The sequence below is a fragment of the Anomaloglossus baeobatrachus genome, chromosome 4 (assembly GCF_048569485.1).
Source record: "Anomaloglossus baeobatrachus isolate aAnoBae1 chromosome 4, aAnoBae1.hap1, whole genome shotgun sequence".
Classification (NCBI taxonomy): Eukaryota; Metazoa; Chordata; class Amphibia; order Anura; family Aromobatidae; genus Anomaloglossus; species Anomaloglossus baeobatrachus.
In genome coordinates this window covers 220331289-220353745 of record NC_134356.1, presented here as the reverse complement: position 1 = coordinate 220353745, position 22457 = coordinate 220331289, and the positions used below count along the sequence as shown (strand labels likewise).

Here is a 22457-nt window from a genome sequence, read left to right as displayed (position 1 = left end):
CCATTGAGTCCTGGATCCTAGCGTCTTCAGGCTTATCCCAAGGGGTCGTTGCCACCATGAGACAGGCTAGGAAGCCCACGTCTGCTAAGATCTACCACAGAACGTGGAGGATATTCTTATCCTGGTGCTCTGCTCAGGGAGTGTCTCCCTGGCCATTTGCATTACCTACCCTTCTTTCTTTCCTGCAATCTGGGTTAGAAAAAGGTTTGTCGCTCGGCTCCCTTAAAGGACAAGTCTCGGCGCTATCCGTCTTTTTTCAGAAGCGTCTAGCACGACTTTCTAAGGTGCGCACGTTCCTGCAGGGGGTTTGTCATATCGTACCCCCGTACAAGCGGCCGTTAGATCCATGGGATCTGAACAGGGTACTAGTTGCCCTCCAGAAGCCGCCCTTCGAGCCTCTGAGGGAGGTTTCACTTTCTAGACTATCACAGAAAGTGGCTTTTCTGGTAGCGATCACATCTCTTCGGAGAGTGTCTGAGCTAGCAGCGCTGTCTTCCAAGGCTCCCTTCTTGGTCTTCCACCAGGACAAGGTAGTGCTGCGCCCCATTCAGGAGTTTCTCCCGAAGGTGGTATCCTCTTTTCATCTTAATCAGGATATCTCTTTGCCTTCGTTTTGTCCTCATGCAGTTCATCGGTATGAGAAGGATTTACATTTGTTAGATCTGGTGAGAGCACTCAGATTCTACATTTCCCGCACGGCGCCCCTGCGCCGTTCGGATGCACTCTTTGTCCTTGTCGCTGGTAAGCGCAAAGGGTCGCAGGCTTCTAAGGCCACCCTGGCTCGATGGATCAAAGAACCAATTCTTGAAGCCTACCGTTCTGCGGGGCTTCCGGTTCCATCAGGGCTGAAGGCCCATTCTACCAGAGCCGTGGGTGCGTCCTGGGCATTGCGACACCAGGCTACGGCTCAACAGGTGTGCCAGGCAGCTACCTGGTCGAGTCTGCACACTTTCACCAAACATTATCAGGTGCATACCTATGCTTCGGCGGACGCCAGCCTAGGTAGAAGAGTCCTGCAGGCGGCAGTTGCCTCCCCGTAGGGGAGGGCTGTCTTTGCAGCTCTAACATGAGGTATTTCTTTACCCACCCAGGGACAGCTTTTGGACGTCCCAATCGTCTGGGTCTCCCAATAGAGCGCCGAAGAAGAAGGGAATTTTGTTACTTACCGTAAATTCCTTTTCTTCTAGCTCTTATTGGGAGACCCAGCACCCGCCCTGTTGTCCTTCGGGATTTTTGGTTTGTTTGCGGGTACACATGTTGTTCATGTTGAACGGTTTTCAGTTCTCCGATGTTACTCGGAGTGAATTTGTTTAAACCAGTTATTGGCTTTCCTCCTTCTTGCTTTTGCACTAAAACTGGTGAGCCAGTGATCCCACTGGGGGTGTATGGCCAGAAGGGGAGGGGCCTTACACTTTTTAGTGTAATTGCTTTGTGTGGCCTCCGGAGGCAGTGCTATACACCCAATCGTCTGGGTCTCCCAATAAGAGCTAGAAGAAAAGGAATTTACGGTAAGTAACAAAATTCCCTTCTTTTTAGCTTGCAGCCAAATAAATAAATAAATGAAAAAAAGACGCGGAGTCCTCCCTATTTTTGATAACCAGGAAAGGTAAAGCAGACCTCTGTTTGCTGATTTTATCGGGCTAGGAAGATCCATGGTTACTTGGCCCTTCCCAGTCTAAAAATACCAGCTCACAGCTGCATCAGAAGTGGCGCATCACATTAGATGTGTCAATTCTGCCACTTCGCCTCAGCTCTTTCTGATTGCCTTGGTACGTTAGTAATTGGGGTATGGTAGTTGATGTTAGCTATGTAATGTCAGCTGGCATCAAGCCCAGTGGTTAGTAATGGAGATGTATCTGTCAGACTAGTCCCCATTACTTTCCCAGTAAGTGGAAAAAGAAAAAAAATACCCAAAAATATTTTATTTGAAAAAACACTCCCCACCTTTCTTTCTCTGGTTCACCAATTTATTAAAAGAAAAAATCCATTCTCGTCTGAAGTAGTTCAAGGATTCTGACATACTCCACAAATGGCGACCTGAAAGACCTAAAACGAGAATTAAAGAAATACTGTAGACAGGAGACAGTACTTCGTTCACCAATTTATTAGAAAACCAAGTTCCCAGATTCAATGTAGTCCAGTAGTTCCCATGAAGTTCCTCAATTGCAACGATCAAAGGCTATGAAGCCTACTTCTCAGACTCCATAGCCTTTTGATCAGCATCTTCTCCCGACACACTTTGAACTCTGTGTGACCTGGCAGCTGTAATGAGCGGTGACTTCAGTAACGTCTCCAGTAATGAGAATCGTCGGGTCACACTGCGTGACCCGGCAACTGTTGCTCATCATAGTCACTGGGTCACTCCATGCATTCTGAGTTAAACTCCTTTTGGAAGGACCTCATGATGTGACATGTAACAAAAACAATCGCTACAAGATAGGAAGCAATTTAGAGGAATGTTGTGAAGGAATAAAATTACTCTTGATAGTCGGGGGAACCAAATTACCCCGACTTTGGCCTTGTCTTGTTTAAGGATGGGCCAATATTTGTGGATAATTCTTTTAAATTGTCCATGATTATTATGTTTTTGTGTAATAATCGGACTTTAACCTATTTTGTTTCTGTATGGTGAGTGGATTCAAAGGTATTTTGATAGAATGGATCAAATTTGCTCTCTGGAGCTGCGGATCCGGGTAAATTATCCCATGGGGATGTTGAGCCATATTGGAAGATGATAGCTGGTTATGTGTATAAAGCTATTGGAGTCTACTTCCTTACGGTAGCTCTTTGTAGCCAGCCGATTGTGATCCAAAAAGAGTTAAATCTAGAAAATTAATGCTGACTGATTTTAGATTTAGAATTGACTCCAGTTTTCAGTTCATTGTGATTGAGTTCGCCAAGAAACTGAGTCAATGCATCCTAAGAGCCATCACAAAAAGGATATGATCAATGAAACAAAGCCATAGGGCTAGTCACACCCGTAATGACACTTGACAATAGATGGCTGACTCCTCCCATTTGCCTACATATAAATTCATTGCGTATATCTATAATCTATATATAGATCTATAATTGCTGTTAACATTCCTTTTATTCTTGCTGCGTGCCCTATGCACATCAATTAGGTGCTAATAATGTAACTTGGCCATGAATCTATTTATTGATAGTTGTTTCATTGCTTGTGTGTTTTATCATACGCCTGTATTTCTTCAGCGCTCTATTGGGAGACCCAATCGTCTGGGTCTCCCAATAAGAGCTAGAAGAAAAGGAATTTACGGTAAGTAACAAAATTCCCTTCTTTATTAGGGTTATTCTTTGAAGAAGACCCTTTCTCTATGTGATGTGGAAATTACAACGGCTTTGGATGAGGATTACAGTCACAGACAGCTAATTGGAGACTTTTCAAAGGTGATTTATGTACAGTGGCTTGTATTAACCACAGTGGAAAATAAGCTTGGTTTCAGTAGAATAGTGAAACCATTCCTACTACAAAAGGCTACTTGTGATGGGATAGATTCACAGGGAAAACTCATTCATGCCCGTTCCATCTGTAATAAACTGCACTTCATTCACGACCTCTTTATCTCTAGCAATCTATCCTTTCTGGCCCTCACCGAAACATGGCTGACACCATCCAACACTGCCTCCCCTGCTGCGCTGTGCTACGGCGGCCTCCACTTCACCCACACCCCTCGCCCTGGCAATAGACAGGGTGGAGGAGTGGGCCTCCTCCTTTCTAACAACTGCAGCTTCACCCCAATGCCACCTCTACCCTCCCTTGTCCTGCCTTCCTTTGAAGTGCACTCTGTCCGCATCTACTCTCCCTCCAACCTCCAAGTGGCCGTCATATACAGACCCCCGGGCCCAACCACTGCCTTTATCGACCAGTTCTCCGCCTGGCTTCTACACTTTCTCTCTGCTGACATCCCCACTATCATCATGGGTGACTTCAACATCCCCACTGACACCCGCCAGTCAGCGGCCTCCAAACTCCTCTCCCTCGCCTCATCTTTTGGTCTAACTCAGTTGTCCGCCTCTGCCACCCACAAAGATGGCCACACACTAGACCTTATCTTCACCCGTCTCTGCTCTCTATCTAACCTCACTACCTCCCCTCTCCCCTTATCTGACCACCATCTGCTGACCTTTTCAGCCCTGTCCTCCTCACCTGCCCCCCCTGTCCAGCACATATCACACCCCCGCAGAAACCTTGCACACATCAACATACACACCCTTTCTGACTCTATCCTACCGCTGTCCTCCATATCTTCACTCCACGACACAAACAGTGCCACCATTTTCTACAACGCCACTCTCACATCAGCTATTGATTCAGTCGCTCCTCTTGTGAACGGCAGAGCAAGACGAATCAATAGACAACCCTGGCACAACAGCCTCACTAAAAAACTACGGCAAGTGTCTAGAGCCGCAGAGCGGCGCTGGAAGAAAACGCACTCCCAGGAAGACTTCACCACATTCAAAAATGCAATTCACACATTTCGCTTGGCCCTTACCTCGGCTAAACAGAATTACTTCAAAAACCTCATATCCTCTTTAACACACAACCCCAAACAGCTATTTAACACTTTTACCTCCCTCCTTCGCCCACCGCTGCCCCCTCCAACCTCCCTCATCTCCGCAGAAGAATTTGCCACATATTTCAAAGAAAAGATCGACCAAACCAGACAAGTCTTTTCTGCTGAACCACCACAACCCCTTTATATAACAGACCACTGCCCCTCCCCCATAAACTTCCTCCCCACTATCACCGAAGGAGAGCTTGCACACCTTCTCTCAAAAGCGCACCTCACTACATGCGCACTTGACCCCATCCCATCCCACCTCCTCCCCAACCTCACCACTATCCTTATTCCCGCCTTATCCCATCTCTTCAACCTATCTCTAACAACTGGTACCTTCCCTTCTGCCTTTAAGCATGCAACAGTCACACCTATCCTAAAGAAACCTTCCCTCGACCCAACCTCTACTACCAGCTACCGACCCATATCGCTACTCCCACTTGCCTCAAAACTCCTGGAACAGCATGTCCATGCTGAACTTTCCTCCCACCTCTCCTCTAACTCTCTCTTTGACAACCTACAGTCCGGCTTCCGTCCACATCATTCCACTGAAACTGCCCTGACTAAAATCACAAATGACTTACTTACCGCCAAAGCTAACAACCACTTCTCTGTACTCCTACTTCTAGACCTATCCTCAGCCTTTGACACTGTTGACCACTCCCTGCTACTACAGATCCTCTCTTCCCTTGGTGTCAGAGACCTCGCTCTCTCTTGGATCTCTTCATACCTCTCCAACCGCACTTTTAGTGTCTCCCATTCCCACACAACCTCTTCATCCCGTTCTCTCTCTGTTGGTGTCCCTCAAGGCTCTGTCCTGGGACCCTTACTTTTTCTATCTATACATTTGGCCTGGGACAACTCATAAAGTCCCATGGCTTCCAGTACCACCTATATGCTGATGACACTCAGATCTACCTCTCTGGTCCAGATGTCACATCTCTGCTGTCCAGAATCCCAGAGTGCCTATCTGCTATATCTTCCTTCTTTTCCTCTCGCTTCCTAAAGCTCAATATGGCCAAAACTGAACTGATCATCTTTCCTCCATCTCCCCTGCACTCTCCACCTGATCTATCCATTACAATTAATAACATCACGCTCTCCCCAGCACCCAAAGTTCGGTGCCTCGGAGTGACCTTTGACTCTGCCCTGTCCTTCATACCGCACATCCAATCCCTCACCACCTCCTGCCGTTTTCAACTCAAAAATATCTCCAGAATCCGCCCTTTTCTCAATCCCCAATCTACAAAAATTCTAGTGCACGCCCTCATAATCTCCCGCATCGACTACTGCAACATCCTCCTCTGTGGTCTCCCTGCTAACACACTCGCCCCTCTCCAGTCCATCCTTAACTCTGCTGCCCGACTGATCCACCTCTCTCCTCAATACCACCCCGCGTCTCCTCTCTGCAAGTCCCTCCACTGGCTCCCAATCTTCCACCGTATCCAATTCAAATTACTAACACTGACCTACAAAGCTATCCATAATCTGTCTCCTCCATATATCTCTGAACTAATCTCTCGCTACACTCCAAAACGTAACCTCCGGTCCTCCCAAGATCTCCTTCTATCCTCCTCTCTCATTCGCTCCTCATGCAACCGACTCCAAGACTTCTCCCGAGCATCCCCGGTCTCCTGGAACTCACTGCCTCAACACGTCAGACTATCTACTACACTCGCAAGCTTCAAACGGAACCTAAAGACTCATCTGTTCAGAAATGCCTATAACCTTCAATGACCTCACTGCTTCACCACCGTGCGGAGCTGCCGCCCCACCACCGTGCGGAGCTGCCGCCCCACCACCGTGCGGAGCTGCCGCCCCACCACCGTGCGGAGCTGCCGCCCCACCACCGTGCGGAGCTGCCGCCCCACCACCGTGCGGAGCTGCCGCCCCACCACCGTGCGGAGCTGCCGCCCCACCACCGTGCGGAGCTGCCGCCCCACCACCGTGCGGAGCTGCCGCCCCACCACCGTGCGGAGCTGCCGCCCCACCACCGTGCGGAGCTGCCGCCCCACCTACACCCCACCTACTGTCTCCTCCCCAAAATCCTTTAGGATGTAAGCCCGCAAGGGCAGGGCCCTCTTCCCCCTGTGCTAGTCTGTCTATTGTAACGTGTACATGTATTCTGTATGTAACCCCCTCATGTACAGCACCATGGAATCAATGGTGCTCTATAAATAAACAATAATAATAATAATAATTCTTTCATTGCTGGGGAAAAGGGAAACCATTTAAGAGGTTTGTGGAATTGTTTTCCTTCTCTACTAACCAACTGGAGTGTGGTTTGTCTCTTGGCATCCCACAGTCCATTTGTACGAAGGGGCAGTACATGTTGCAGAAAAGAGTATGTCCAGCTCTTCAGGCAAAGAATCACGTCTTTATTTCATCATGCAGACACAGAGAATGACATGACCAGCACTACGCGTTTCAGGTGAAAACACTCACCCTTAATCATGATCATGATGAAATAAAGACGTGATTCTTTGCCTGAAGAGCTGGACATCCTCTCTTTTCTGCATTTCATTGGGCTGTGGCAGTGCCTGTCCGTGCTCCAGGACGGAATCGGGATTGAGCTTTTATACGGTGAGCTGATGCATACAAATTGCAGTACATGTTGCAGGCTCTTGTGCTTGGTTTGTCTGTACACCGTCTATATCGTAGCGGATGTGTGGACATTGCAGGGGTTTCCTCATCACCTTAATAGGGCAATGCTGTAACTAGCCTGTTTCCACGAAAATAAGACACGCTTTTATATATATATATATATAATATATATATATATATATATATATATATATATATATATATATATATATATATATATATATTATATATTATATATTATATATATATATATATATTTTTTATATATATATATATATTTTTTATATATATATATATTTTTTATATATATATATATTTTTTATATATATATATATATATTTTATATATATATTATATATATATATATATATATATATATATATATATATATATATATATATTTTATATATCTCCCATAAGGAACGATGAAGAAATATTATATATATATATATATATATATATATATATATATATATATATATATATATATATATATATATATATATATATATATATATATATATATATATATATATATATATATATATATATATAATATTTCTTCATCGTTCCTTATGGGAGACCCAGACATTGGGTGTATAGCTTCTGCCTCCGGAGGACACACGAAGTACTACACTAAAAAGTGTAGCTCCTCCCTCCTAGCATATACACCCCCTGGATAACCAAATATAGCCAGTTCAATGCTTTGTGTTCAGGAGGCACACATCCACACATGCATCCTCATCTGATTTTGATTTTTGAAAAGAGTTTGAAGAAAAGCGGGTCCAAGCCTGGACTCCCGGCATGTCCCTTCTCACCCCACTGTGTCGGCGGTGCTGTTAAGGTTGATTTCAGGGCTGGAGCCCTTCATGCCGCGCTCCTTCACCATCCCCTCGGGCTCTGGCTTGAAGTGGGAGCCAGCACGGTTCTCACTGCCTTGCAGGAGACCGGTCTCCATCCGCAGCCCCTTTTGGATCCTGCCGGACGGAGCACTCATCCCTCAGGGACCTGGCCCTGCGTCTCACAAGCTAAGTATCTGAGACGTGGTTATCAGGGGGTCCCTTGTACTTTATTGTTGGGGAGAGTGTGCTGTTTAACTATGCTGACTTTCCGGCCGGTTCTCTGGTTTTCACCGGAAAACCGCGCCGATGGTGCCTGCGCGCCGGCCGCATTGTTAAATTTAGGCCCCGCCTTCGCCTGAGGCCTACTTTCGTTTTCACTGCCCCTGCATGCCAATCATGCAGAGGGACAGTGCGGCTCCGCCCAGCGACTGTTCAGCACAGGGAAGGGACACCCCTCTCTGAGGAAAGATTCCCTCCCCTGTATACCTCCTTGGCCCTCCGGATCCCGCTCTTTGAGTAGGCCCCGCCCCCTCTCCTCGATCCGGCTCCATTTTATCAGCGTTCTCACACTGATCGGAGCTGCCTGCAGCATCTCTCTGGGGGTCCGGTCTGTGGGATCTGGAGGGCACACAAACGGTCGGGTAAGCCACAACCTCCGGTTGTGGACCTAGTTATGTGCTCTCTGGGGGCCATTCTACTCAGAACCCCCACTTCAGCAGCATGTCTCACACAAGGAGCAAGGCTGCAAGGCTGTACTCAATATGCACTGCATGTAAGCTCGTACTGCCTGAACCGAGCACATATCCACATTGTGATGCCTGCTCTAACATGGTGGTGCCTCAGCCTGGAGTCTCACTCCCAGTGGTCCCTCCGGCTTCTTCGGCTCCGGTGGCTGAACCCCCGGCTTGGGTAGAATCCTTCTCTAAGTCTATCTCCCAGTCCTTTGCCGACTCCATGGGACAGTTGTCCCGGACTCTGCTGAGCATGCATCAGCCCCCTTCTCAGGGCGCCTCTGCTGCTACGGCTCGCTCAGCAGAGCTCACAGAGCTCAGACCCCGTCCTCCTAAACGGAGACGCAGGGGCTCCTCTCCTTCCTCGTCCCGCGGCTCTGATTCACGAGCTGAATCACAGGACGAGGAGGATGCCTTTACTGTGGGCTCGGACGCTACCTCCATGTGCCCCATTGATCTGACCGAAGGTGATGCAGATGTTAGTGATTTGATTGCGTCCATTAATTCTGTACTGGACCTCAATCCACCAGTATCGGAGGAACAACCCTCTCTGGTAGAAAAACACCAGTTTACCTCACCTAAGAGAGCAAGGAGTGTGTTCCAGGGCCTGTCCTGACAAACGCTTCCCAAAGTGTAGTTCTGATGACCGTTTTCCCTTTCCACCAGAGGTGGTCAAGGAGTGGGCTCATTCACCGAAGGTAGACCCTCCGGTGTCTAGAATCTCAGCCCGGACAGTTGTATCTGTGGCTGATGGCACCTCACTTAAGGATTCCACTGACCGCCAGGTTGACCTTCTGGCCAAATCTGTATATGAAGCGGCAGGGGCCTCGTTCTCCCCGTCTTTTGCAGCAGTATGGGCTCTTAAAGCAGTCTCTGCCTCTCTGGAGGAGATGCATTCCCTCACCAGGGACTCTATGCCCGAAATGGTTGCCTTAACTTCCCAGGCTTCAGCCTTTTCATCCTACGCCATGTCTGCCATTCTGGAGGCTTCTCACCGCACGGCGGTGGCTTCGGCTAATTCCCTCGCTATACGCAGGATCTTGTGGCTTCGAGAGTGGAAAGCAGACGCTTCTTCCAAGAAGTACCTGGCTGGGCTCCCATTTGCTGGGCCCCGGCTGTTCGGCGAACAACTGGATGAAATTATTAAGGAAGCTACTGGCGGGAAGAGTACTTCCTTGCCACAAACTAAAACCAGGAAACCTGTCCAGGGCAGGAACCAGTCGAGGTTTCGTTCCTTTCGTTCCTCTAACTGGTCATCCTCTAAGCCCTCAGCCTCGTCCACTAACTCAGCCAAGGACCGAAAACCTTGCTGGCGCACGAAGCCGCGTCCTCAGAAGTCCGCAGGAGCCGCTGCCACTAAGGCAGCCTCCTCTTGACTATCTGGCCGCGCCAGCAACGTCCTTGGTCGGTGGCAGGCTCTCCCACTTTGGCGACGTGTGGTTTCAACACGTCTCCGATCAGTGGGTGCGGGATATCATCTCCCACGGCTACAGGATAGAATTCTCTTCCAGCCCGCCAAACAGATTTTTTCTGTCCACTCCCCCCTGCTCCAAGGCCCGCCGCCTTCTCACAGGCCGTGGCATCCTTGCAGGCCAATGGAGTAATTGTACCGGTTCCCGCCCGGGAACGGTTCAGAGGTTTATACTCAAACCCCTTCCTAGTCCCCAAAAAGGACGGTTCCTTCCGGCCCATCCTGGATCTCAAGCTTCTCAACAAGCATGTTCAGGTGCGGCATATTCGCATGGAGTCTCTGCGATCAGTCATTGCCTCAATGACCCAAGGAGATTTCCTAGCATCCATCGACATCAGAGATGCCTATCTGCATGTGCCAATTGCAGTTTCACACCAGTGTTGGCTACGTTTTGCAATCGGAGAGGAACATTTCCAATTCGTGGCTCTCCCCTTCGGGTTAGCCACGGCCCCTCGAGTATTCACCAAGGTCATGGCAGCAGTGGTTGCGGTTCTGCACCTCCAGGGGTTGGCAGTGATTCCTTACCTGGACGACCTTCTAGTCAAGGCTTCATCCAGTGCAGACTGTCAGCGGAGTGTCTCGCTCACTCTCGCCACTCTAGTCCAGTTCGGGTGGCTTGTCAATCTACCCAAGTCCACTCTGACTCCGACCCAGAGTCTCACGTACCTAGGGATGCAGTTCGAGACTTTGCCGGCACTTGTAAAGCTGCCCTTAGTCAAACAGCAGTCCCTCCATCTGGCGGTGCGCTCTTTGCTGAGGTCTCGCCGTCACTCCATCAGGCACCTAATGCAGGTGCTGGGTCAGATGGTGGCGTCAATGGAAGCAGTTCCCTTTGCCCAGTTCCATCTGCAGCTGGACATTCTCCGCTGTTGGGACAAGCGGACTTACTCCTTGCACAGGTTGGTGGCTCTGTCACCACAGACCAGGGGCTCCCTTCAGTGGTGGCTTCGGCCCCTCTCTCTGTCTCAGGGACGTTCCTTCCTGGCCCCGTCCTGGGTGATCCTCACCACGGATGCCAGTCTGATCGGCTGGGGAGCAGTATATCTCCACCACAGAGCGCAGGGCACTTGGACTCAGTCCGAATCAGCCCTCTCCATCAATGTGCTGGAAATCAGAGCTGTGCTTCTAGCTCTATTAGCCTTTCACCATCTGTTGGCGGGCAAGCACATTCGAGTCCAGTCAGACAACGCGACAGCGGTTGCCTACATCAATCACCAGGGCGGGACACGCAGCCGCCTGGCAATGTTGGAGGTTCCATGCATCCTTCAGTGGACGGAGGACTCAAAGTCCACCATATCCGCAGTCCACATCCCAGGCGTGGAAAACTGGGAGGCAGATTATCTCAGCCGTCAAACCGTGGACAGCGGCGAGTGGGCTCTGCATCCGGCAGTGTTTCGGACAATCTGCCGCAAGTGGGGCACTCCGAAAGTGGATCTAATGGCATCTCGGCACAACAACAAGGTTCCGGTTTACGTGGCTCGCTCCCACGATCCTCAGGCCTTTGCAGCGGACGCGCTGGTTCAGGATTGGTCCCAGTTTCGTCTGTCTTACGTGTTTCCCCCTCTAGCACTCTTGCCCAGAGTCCTGCGCAAGATCAGAATGGAGGGCCGTCGGGTCATCCTCATTGCTCCAGACTGGCCCAGGCGAGCTTGGTATCCAGACCTGCTCCACCTGTCCGTAGAGGTGCCGTGGCATCTTCCGGACCGTCCAGACCTTCTCTCACAAGGTCCGTTTTTCCGCCAGAATTCTGCGGCTCTCAGATTGACGGCGTGGCTCTTGAGTCCTGGATCTTGACGACTTCTGGTATCCCTCCTGAAGTCATCTCCACTATGACTCGGGCTCGGAAGTCTTCCTCGGCCAAGATATATCACAGGACCTGGAGAATCTTCCTGTCCTGGTGTCGCTCTTCCGGCCATGCTCCTTGGCCTTTTTCCCTGCCGACGCTTCTGTCCTTTTTACTGTCCGGTCTGCAGCTAGGACTATCCCTCACGTCCCTCAAGGGACAGGTCTCGGCTCTGTCAGTATTATTCCAGCGGCGTATCGCCCGACTGGCTCAGGTACGCACCTTCATGCAGGGCGCATCTCACATCATTCCGCCTTACCGGCGGCCTTTGGATCCCTGGGACCTTAATCTGGTCCTCACGGCCTTTCAGAAACCCCCTTTTGAGCCACTTAGGGAGGTTTCTTTGTCTCGTCTTTCACAGAAAGTGTTCTTTCTAGTGGCCATAACCTCCCTCAGGAGAGTCTCTGATTTGACTGCTCTCTCTTCGGAGTCACCTTTTTTGGTTTTTCATCAGGACAAGGTGGTTCTCCGTCCGACTCCGGACTTTCTTCCTAAGGTGGTATCTCCTTTCCACCTTCACCAGGATATTTCCCTGCCTTCCTTTTGTCCGGCTCCTGTTCATCGCTTTGAAAAAGCGTTGCATACTCTGGATCTGGTGCGGGCGCTCCGTATCTATGTGTCTCGCACCGCTGCTCTTAGGCGGTGCACCTCTCTTTTTGTGCTGACCTCAGGTCGGCGCAAGGGCCTCTCAGCTTCTAAGCCGACCCTAGCTCGTTGGATTAGGTCGGCCATTTCCGATGCCTACCAGTGTACTCAAGTGCCTCCCCCGCCGGGGATCAAGGCACACTCGACCAGAGCTGTCGGTGCCTCTTGGGCTTTCCGGCACCAGGCTACGGCTCAGCAGGTCTGTCAGGCTGCCACTTGGTCTAGTCTGCATACCTTTCCGAAGCACTACCAAGTGCATGCTCATGCTTCGGCAGATGCGAGCTTGGGCAGACACATCCTTCAGGCGGCTGTCGCCCATTTGTGAAGTTAGGTTTCGCCTACTTCTCAGTTTTCTGTTTATTCCCACCCATGGACTGCTTTGAGACGTCCCATGGTCTGGGTCTCCCATAAGGAACGATGAAGAAAAAGAGAATTTTGTTTACTTACCGTAAATTCTTTTTCTTATAGTTCCGTAATGGGAGACCCAGCACCCTCCCTGTTGCCTGTTGGCAGTTTTCTTGTTCTGTGTGTTTTCACCGGCTGTTGTTTTAGACAGAGGCTCCGGTTGTTCCCGTTTTTTGCTCTATCTCTACTTGTGGGTGGCTGTCCTTCAGCTTTTGCACTAAACTGGCTATATTTGGTTATCCAGGGGGTGTATATGCTAGGAGGGAGGAGCTACACTTTTTAGTGTAGTACTTTGTGTGTCCTCCGGAGGCAGAAGCTATACACCCATGGTCTGGGTCTCCCATTACGAAACTATAAGAAAAAGAATTTACGGTAAGTAAACAAAATTCTCTTTTTTTTTTTTTTTTTTTCCCTGAAAAAAAGCAGTAGATCTTATTTTCAGGGGGTGTCTTATTCTCGAGGAGACATGGTTGGGGGTAAGTTAACCCCCGCAAAAAGCAGATCGTGTGTGTGTGTGTGTGTGTGTGATCGTGGGTGTGTGTGTGATCGTGGGTGTGTGTGATCGTGGGTGTGTGTGATCGTGGGTGTGTGTGTGATCGTGGGTGTGTGTGTGATCGTGGGTGTGTGTGTGATCGTGGGTGTGTGTGTGATCGTGGGTGTGTGTGTGATCGTGGGTGTGTGTGTGATCGTGGGTGTGTGTGTGATCGTGGGTGTGTGTGTGTGTGTGTGATCGTGGGTGTGTGTGTGTGTGTGTGATCGTGGGTGTGTGTGTGTGTGTGTGATCGTGGGTGTGTGTGTGTGTGTGTGATCGTGGGTGTGTGTGTGGATGCGATCGTGCGTGTGCGTGCGTGATCTGACGTTTGTTTGTGTGTGTGTGTGTGTGCGTGTGTGTGTGTGTTCCGCTGCAGGACTTTGATGCGCTCACCTGCTCCCGGTCGGCGTCTGAGTATGATCGGGGGGGGTGTGTCTTCTCTCTTCTTTCTTTAGGGGGTGTCCGCTGTCTATAATTAAGTGTCTTTAACTTATTTACCACTGCATGACACTTCATTATTGGCTGCGACTAGGGCTTATTTTCTGGGGATGTCTTATATTTAAGCCTCCCTGAAAACTTCTGCTTGGTCTTATTTTCGGGGGAGGTCTTCTTTTCGGAGAAACACGGTATGTAGATGGCATTCAAGTGAACAGAACAGGATGCAGTCTTCCTCATGTGCTAACAGTAGACCTTCAGGAGAATCAAACTCATTTGATGGACTGTCGAAAGGATAGGTAATGAATATTTTGACCCTGAAAAGGTTAGTCCTAAGATAAGCTATCCCAAATCCATAGGGAACTCCAATGATCAGCTTAACCCTATCCTGTGGATAGGAACTAACGTAATAACTTGAGATTATCCCATTCAGGAGACATAAGAACAGCAGTGTACACCTATTTCTAAAATTCGAATATTTCTCTTCTGCAAACATTGAGTCTTTATACAGACACGGGAAATGATTTGTGTATGTTTACGATCATTGCGCTTTTTTGCAGGTTTATGCTTTGCCTACTGTGACGGGACGTCATCAGGATCTCCGCTACATAACAGCGGAGACTGTAAGTATAGCGTTCATGTAATGCAATGAATATGTTTGGATAGGGAATGTTGCCTTCACTCATTTTAGAGCTCATTCTATGCAAACTCTAAAGTATATGTTCTCCTAATGTACTCTGAAAGATGAGTAGTTTTGTAAATATATTACTTATGTTGATGCTATCCTGATTTTCAGCTTGTAGTCCAGAGCCAAATTCACAATTCTGCAGATTTAGTTTAAGCTTGGCAACAGACAGGCCTATAATAGTCTAGCTGTGCTTTTTTTACACGCTTATTGTTAAAATGAAAGGAAATACATTATGTTCATTATTTTACCACTAGATGGCAGCCTTAATTAATGGTGAATTCAACAGTCTCGTGGAGAAATTCTACATCATTGACTGCCGCTATCCTTATGAATTTGAAGGGGGCCATATCCAGGTGAAGTGCTGCAAATCGGCAAGCTTTCTGCTGTTCTGAGTTCTTCAGACTTGTAACTGGCATTCTTCAAATCTCTCCATTAATAACTATGAAGAAAGTTCTGTTCCTTTTTAAACTGTTTTTGTTTTTTAAGGAATACCTGGCTTGCTCCACAACTGATCAGTTTTTAGCAATGATGGTATTTTTACTCTGATATACTACTTTTAAGGTATATTAAAGGGTTTTTCCGAGAAATGTGATAAAATTCTTCTGAAAATATTAATGTTTTTTCTAAATACCTTTATTTGATAAGAAGCTATGCTTTATCTAGTGCACTCTGTAAGGATTTTAAAGATGGCAACAGCCATCTAGCAGTGTGCACCCATCCTACGACTTACTTCCTGTAATGCACTTAAACTGTCAGGCTGACTGAGATGGATGTTCATTCTCAGTCACCTAAAGAAAGAGGAAACTCTGCTGTGTCCTGTCAGGTTGTGAAGTATGTGAGTTGACGATGCCTGACCGAACACTGCTCTGAACCGATGTTTGTCAATAGCAGACGTTCTTTTTGCAGCCCATCCTATTTAGCAGAATCCAGGACTGGTGCACACTGATTTATGATAACTGCCATCTTTAAAATCCTGACAGAGTGCACTAGATCAAGCATAACTGTATTTAGAGAGAAAAAAAAAACGTATATGGTTATAAAATAAATAATTCTCACTGAGCTCCTTTTTAAAGGGGTATTTCAATCTTAGTAATTTATGGCATAGCCACATGAACCCCCTTAATTAAGATATATGCAAGGCTTAGAGGTGGGGCCTGCACTTAAGACATTTTATGGTACATTCTGGAGACATGCCATAAACTTTTTTTTTTTTTTTTTCTTTTTCCCTAAGTTTGACATGAATTAAAATCCAAATTCTACTTTTTGTTGCAAACTGAAGCTTAACGTGTGTGTGTATAATATCAAATAAATAAAAAAAATAAAAATATAATAATTTGTTGCCACATCTGATCTTAAGTGTACTTTCACAATTTATCACAATTTTAATTTTTAGTATAATCATTGATTTGGTTTGTAAAATGTTTAATTCTGCAATATTCCACAGGGCGCCATGAATCTTCATCGAGGAGAGGATGTATTGGATTATTTTCTCACGTGTCCTTTGGTCCCGTCAGTGGTAGAAAAACGTATTATACTGGTGTTTCACTGCGAGTTTTCAACTGAAAGAGGTCCAAAAATGTAGGCAAATGAATTGGAGTTGTTTTGGTTTTTTTTTATACTTTACTTTTTTATTATGCATTGCTTATATAGCGCTATTTTATTCCACAGCACTTCAAATGAATTATAACCACTGTCACAGTGAGACTCCTAATCTAAATTCCCTATCAGTTTGTCTTTAGAGTGTGGGAGTTGACCAGAGAACCCCAAGGAAACCCTTGTAAACAACATACATTGGTTTTGGGATTTGAACCCAGTTCCAAGGGCTGAAAAGCAACAGTGCTAACCACTGAGCCACTGTGCTGCCCACTTTGCTAGTTTACGGGTATAATCTAAAATGAAGATATTGCAGACTTTAAAAATCACAACAAAAACAGTTGTGGGAACACCCAATATGGCTCATCATCAATGAAAGTACGGTAGGGAAGAAGACCAAGTCTCTTGCAAATTTTGCTTGAATATAGCACTGTATTAATAAAGCTGAAGTAATGTTTCATCATCATCCCTTCTCCATTTTACATAGCAGATGACAGTTGCTACAAATAAAATTCTATCTCAGTAATTTTTTTTCACTGAATTCTGATTTTGCCCATGAATTGAGAACTTTGCCCTTACTGATAAGATAATTAGATATATTACAAAGTTGCTTATTGTCATATGCACTAGGGATTTATTAAATAGAAATTAAAGCAATGGTTATGTGACGCCCTGGACTAGCCAGGTAGTCACAGGTAGGCCCTTGCACAACACCCATTCCCCTAATAAGGTGTCCTCAGCCACCCTTAAAACCCTAGTCACCTCCCTCAGGGTTTGATGTTCACACCAGGGGGCTTGTCAAGGTAGTTGGAAACGCCCGCCGAGGAGTTCACAGGCCCTGAGGCAGGAAAAACAGTAGTCTAGTTCGGACAGTGGAGGAGTGAAGTTAAAGTGCAGAGGCAGACCTGTGCCCAGGTCTGCCACAGTCTAACACCAGGTGTCTGGGTCGGAGCCCAGTCACCTCTGGCTAGGAGGCAAACGGTGGCCTCAGCCTGCAGGAGCCGTGAAGACTGCTCGGTGGAACCGTAAGGGACCAGGGCAGGGTAGTGGCGCACCGGTACCGAACCGGGGACCAGACTGGAAACCGGAGCACAAAGGGGGGTACTCAGATTCTGAAACTCGGCCCAGAAACCAGTGGACCCAGTTAATTAACTGATTGAGGTCTGGACTATAGGTCCTTTCCCACCCAAGTCCCGACTGAAGACAATAGCCCACCGAGGGGGATAAAAAAGCCACCGCCCAGGCAAAGAGATCCCAAGGGCCAGCATCTGCGGGCAAACGGGCTCTCCCGACACACACAACGCCAGGGAGCGGACTCCCGGTGCTGAAGCACGGGCTGTCCACAGCTACACAGAAGGTGCAGGAGAAAGGTGGAGACTACCAACCCGATTGGGGGACCAGACGCAGCCGGCTGCGGGCACCGACCAGCATCTTTTTGGTTTACCAGAGACTCTTGTGCATCTGTAATAGTGAGTACAACTGTGCCCTCGGGCCACGCATCGCCCTGCACCGCCAAGCACCCACATACCATCCCCGGGACCATCACCCATGCCCACGGAGGGGTTAACACCTTTGCTGCGCAACATCTTCCCCAGGTGCCTAGTAAATAGCAGCGGTGGTGTCCACATTCATCACAACCCGTGGGTGGCGTCACGAACTCTAACAAACAAACCACGGCCTCGGCCGTAACCCTAACCCCCCTTCAAAGCTCCAGCCCCTTTCACAGCGAAGTGACCCCCGGTCCGGAGGCGCTCGAGCCACCGACAAACGAGCCCGGATCCGAGCGGCTCGGCTCCAGCCGAGCGCGGGGCGGTACAGTTACTTTCTAGGTGCATGGATATTCAAAGTGCGAAAATTACAGTTGAAACTTCAATTGTTGGTGCTGCATCTTACATTTTACATTAACAGGTTTTGAAGGGGTTTTCAGATTCAGTAGTTTTGGGTTTTGCCGCGTTATTCACTTTAATGCAATAACCACCACGGCTGCTTTTATGTGCACGGTATGTGAGGAAACTGAGCAGAAAAATAAAACAAACCTCCTATATTATTTGTAGAGATGAGCGGACCTGTTGAAGTTCGATTCGGTGGGTTCAACTGGATTTTAGATGAAGTTCTGTTTGGGACCTGGACTTGACCTGAACCCCATTAGAAATCACTAATTGGGAAACTTGGGTCTGTCCCCACATAAACATCACGTCTAAGGAGGGAGGGAGGGGAAGTCTTCTCCCTTTTCCCGTTTCCCTTTCTCCCTTCTTTCTATTTCCACACTACATCAAATCACGCTGTTACCCCCGTGCGAGCTATTCAAACATTGCAAGCGACTCAAATTGGGTTGAGCACATAGTGCACCTGAGCACAGTGATGCTTGCTTTAGTGATTTGCATACGTAAAGCTCCCATTTTTGTGTGTTTTGTGTTGTTGTGTTGTGTTTTTTTTTTTTTTCCTTCTTTAGTCAGTGTTCGGCACGAACACCAAACTTTACTATTCGGGTCTGCTAATCTCTAATTAGTATTGGCTTATGTAAAAAAAAAATGTACATGCAACTTATTAATGTGCCTTACAAGTGTCATTAATGGGCGGAAAATCGTACTTTTACAAGCTAAGGGACACAGCCTTTTTTTTGTTTTGTTTTTTTTTGTTTGTTTTTTTAGTAATACTAACTTTGTGTTTTGGACCATATTCTTAATCCACTTGTACAGCTACTACGAGATGGCTAATCATTTGTCTCTAGCTTTACAGAAGTGTTCCTTCTTATTTTTGCCTGTCTTATTGCTTCCTGAAAGGTCTCGCTTCTTGAGAGAAGAAGATCGGGTGAGGAACAACTATCCAACACTTTGTTATCCAGAGGTATATCTACTGAAAGGGGGATACAGGGAGTTTTTTCCAGAATACAAGGTGAGTTTCCTTTCCTTAAAGTCCAATACTGGACATTACCTTTTTAACTGCCCCATGTAACATACAGTACTGTACAAACGTTTTAGGCAGATGTGGGAAACAATGCTTCAAAGTACCGATGCATTTTAAAAATACTAGTGTTAATAGTTTATTTTCAGTTATGGGATAATAGTATCTCTTCCAGTATACGTAAAAACAAGAAAAATGCTCCGTTTGCCCATTGACTTATATTATGTTCGTTATTCATTCCGAATACGGGAATAGTGCTTTGGCATTTTATTACGAATAGTCTGAACATGAATAGTTACAACTCGCCCATCTCCATTTATTTTTATCAATTAGCAAAGTGGAAGATGAAGAGAAATCTAAATCAAATCAGTGTTTGGTGGGACCTCACTTTACCTTCAAAAAAGCATCAATTCTTCCAAGGACACATGCTCAAAGTCAGGGCATTTTATAGGTATAGAATACGGTAATTGGTTACTCATATATCTGAGTACAAATAGGTGAAAATGATCATCATTTCCATGACTTTTGAAACCAGTTACTAACTGAACCTAAGGGAGCTGTGTAAAAGTAGGTGAGGCCAAGTTCACATGTCCAGTAATCATCAATTAGAACGGATCCAGCAAAAACGTTGTGCAAACATTACTAGACATGTGAACATAGCCTTAAGACCCCGTTACACGCAACGACATATCTAACGATATGTCGACGAGGTCGCGGAATTTGTGACACACATCCGGCGTCGTTAGCGACGTCGTTGCGTGTAACAGCTCCGAGCGACTGTTAACTATCAAAAATACTCACCTTATCGTTGATCGTTGACACTTCGTTCATTTTCAAAATATGGTTGGTCGTTGTGGACGTAGGTTGTTCGTCGTTCCTGAGGCAGCACACATCGCTACGTGTGACACCCCGGGAACGACGGACAATAGCTTACCTGCGTCCTCTGGCAACTAGATGGGCATGACTTTCCTGCGGCTGCTCTCCGCCCTTCGCTTCAATTGAACGCCTGCCGTGTGACGTCGCTGTGACAGCGCACGAACCGCCCCCTTAACGAAGAGGTTGTTCGCCGCCCACAGCGACGTCGCTAGGAAGGAAAGTACGTGTGACTGGTGTTAGCGATATTGTGCGCCACGGGCAGCGATTTGCCCGTGACGCACAAACGACGGGGGCGGTTACCAGGGCTGTGGAGTCAGTCGGAGCTCATTTTTGTGGAGTCTGAGTCGGTATAAAATGTACCGACTCCGACTCCTAAAATATATAATAAATTGGGTACAGTAGTGCAATGCAGAATGTGCTGAATATTTTTTCATAGGAATTTGGGAAAGTTATGAAATGTCCTATAAATGGCTGTTCTATTCCTGATCTAAGGCTACATTCACACACAGCGTTTTTGCTGCGTTTTTTGAGGATACGTTTTTCAGCTGCAAAAGCAGATCAGCTTTTTAAAAAACAGCATCACCTGAAAGGTTTTTGAGCTCATAAATAATGCTTTCAACAGCAAAAGCAGATTATAAAACTGCCACAAACTGACTGCTCATTCTTTGTGAGGATCTGTTTTTGAGCACAAAAACGGATCCTCCCAAAACAATGTGTCTGAATGTCCTATCTTAAAACCCATTGCCTTTGCTGGGTGCCAGAGTCACTGCATTTCACTGAATTATTTTGCCATCAATGTTCGATATGTTTGTGACAAGAAAGAAATTGTTAGCAAGACACTGGCAGTAAAAGCTACTAAAGCTCATCACACTGGCCAGTTTCTCCAGGCCTTAGTGGAAAACGTCATGCAAGATTAAAAACTCAAAAAATAACAGGTTCTTGCTATTGCAATGGACAATGCTTCAAACATGATAAGTACAATTACACTGATGAATGAGAGTAATGAACAACAGCTAGAAGAAAATTTAGGATTCAGTATGTTTGAGATGGAAGGTCACAGTGCTGTTCATGTAACTGAGGAACAAACAGATATTACAACAGAAGAACAGCAAAATGATACTTTAGGATTAGATGATCTTGTTGAAGCTGCTTCAAAACACTTTCATATTCATCACATGCGCTGTGTTGTGCACACGCTGCGGCTGGCAATAAGAGAGAGTCTGCAAGAGGGACCCTGATTTCACACATTCGCCTTTTCGCCGGTTTGGCGGATGCAGCGCACTTTAGTACAATGTATACAGAACAGTGGCAGCGCGACAAACACCGGTCACATGCTGTTATGTGACCCGGAAGTTGCAGCGCTGCCACTGTACTGTATCGTACTGTACTGGCATACGCCGCATCCGCCAAACCGGCGAAAAGCCGGATGTGTGAAACTGGGCGGACATGCTGGAAATCTGATTGGAAAAGTGAGGAAATTGGTTATTGCCGCCAGAACCCCTAAAATTGATTCCATCTTGAAGAGACCTGCTGGGAAAGGGGCAATTGTTGATCAAGCCACTCGGTGAGGCAGCACTTATTTAATGACTGAGCGATTGCTTGAACTAAAATAATTTCTTATAGATATGGTGAACCCTCAAGTAACTTTAAATGAAGGTCAATGGACACAGGTGGCTGAATTGAAGGAATTGCTTAATCACTAATTTACCGTGACTAAAAAATTACAAGCGAAGGATTTAACTCCTGGCATTTTCATAAGGGAGTGGAAGAACTTGCTATTTTGCCTGTCCCAAAGAGAAGGTTTAATCCCAGATTTCATTTCTGCTTCAATTAAACTGAGAGAGACACAGCTATTGGAAAATGAAATTCTTTTGGCAGCTGTTTGTGGACCCAAGTCATCGTATACTGCTTGATGATCAACAGCTTACTAAAGAAAAAGAAGCTTTGAGTGAGGTAGCAGTTAGGATGAGCGGCTACAGGACTGCCAGGCGCAAGAGGACTTGGGTCCTGACAGTGCTACTGCTGCCACATCTTCATTCTCATCAGATGAGGAGTTTAACTTTGAAAAGTATTTGGATGACATGGAGTAGGCAAAGCGTTGCCGCAAGGAAAAAGATTTCACTCCGTCTACTATAGCAGCAGATTGACCAGATTTCAGTAAAATTTTTCACTTTCTCTCAAACAAATAGAAAAATTCAACCATTCATCAAAACTGACTGTGCATGAGGCAATTCCTTTATACCTGGAAATTGTTAGAGATGTTGCCCATGTGGTTACGGCTTTGCCTCCATCCCTAGTGTAGAGAGGT

At 46.9% G+C, this 22457-nt stretch overlaps 1 protein-coding gene across 3 annotated transcripts in view; it reads left to right on the top strand.

Moving 5' to 3' along the window:
• The window catches only part of CDC25C (cell division cycle 25C), a 154903-nt gene that overhangs the window by 125467 nt on the left and 6979 nt on the right, over positions 1-22457 (top strand). Inside the window, exons 11-15 of one of the 3 annotated variants that reach the window (XM_075344672.1) lie at positions 3307-3408; positions 14649-14711; positions 15031-15129; positions 16221-16354; positions 19153-19264. In XM_075344672.1, the coding sequence (XP_075200787.1) occupies positions 3307-3408; positions 14649-14711; positions 15031-15129; positions 16221-16354; positions 19153-19264 (510 nt within the window). The remainder of the gene's footprint in view (positions 1-3306; positions 3409-14648; positions 14712-15030; positions 15130-16220; positions 16355-19152; positions 19265-22457) is intronic. The other 2 variants (XM_075344674.1, XM_075344673.1) reach the window with 2 other exon arrangements.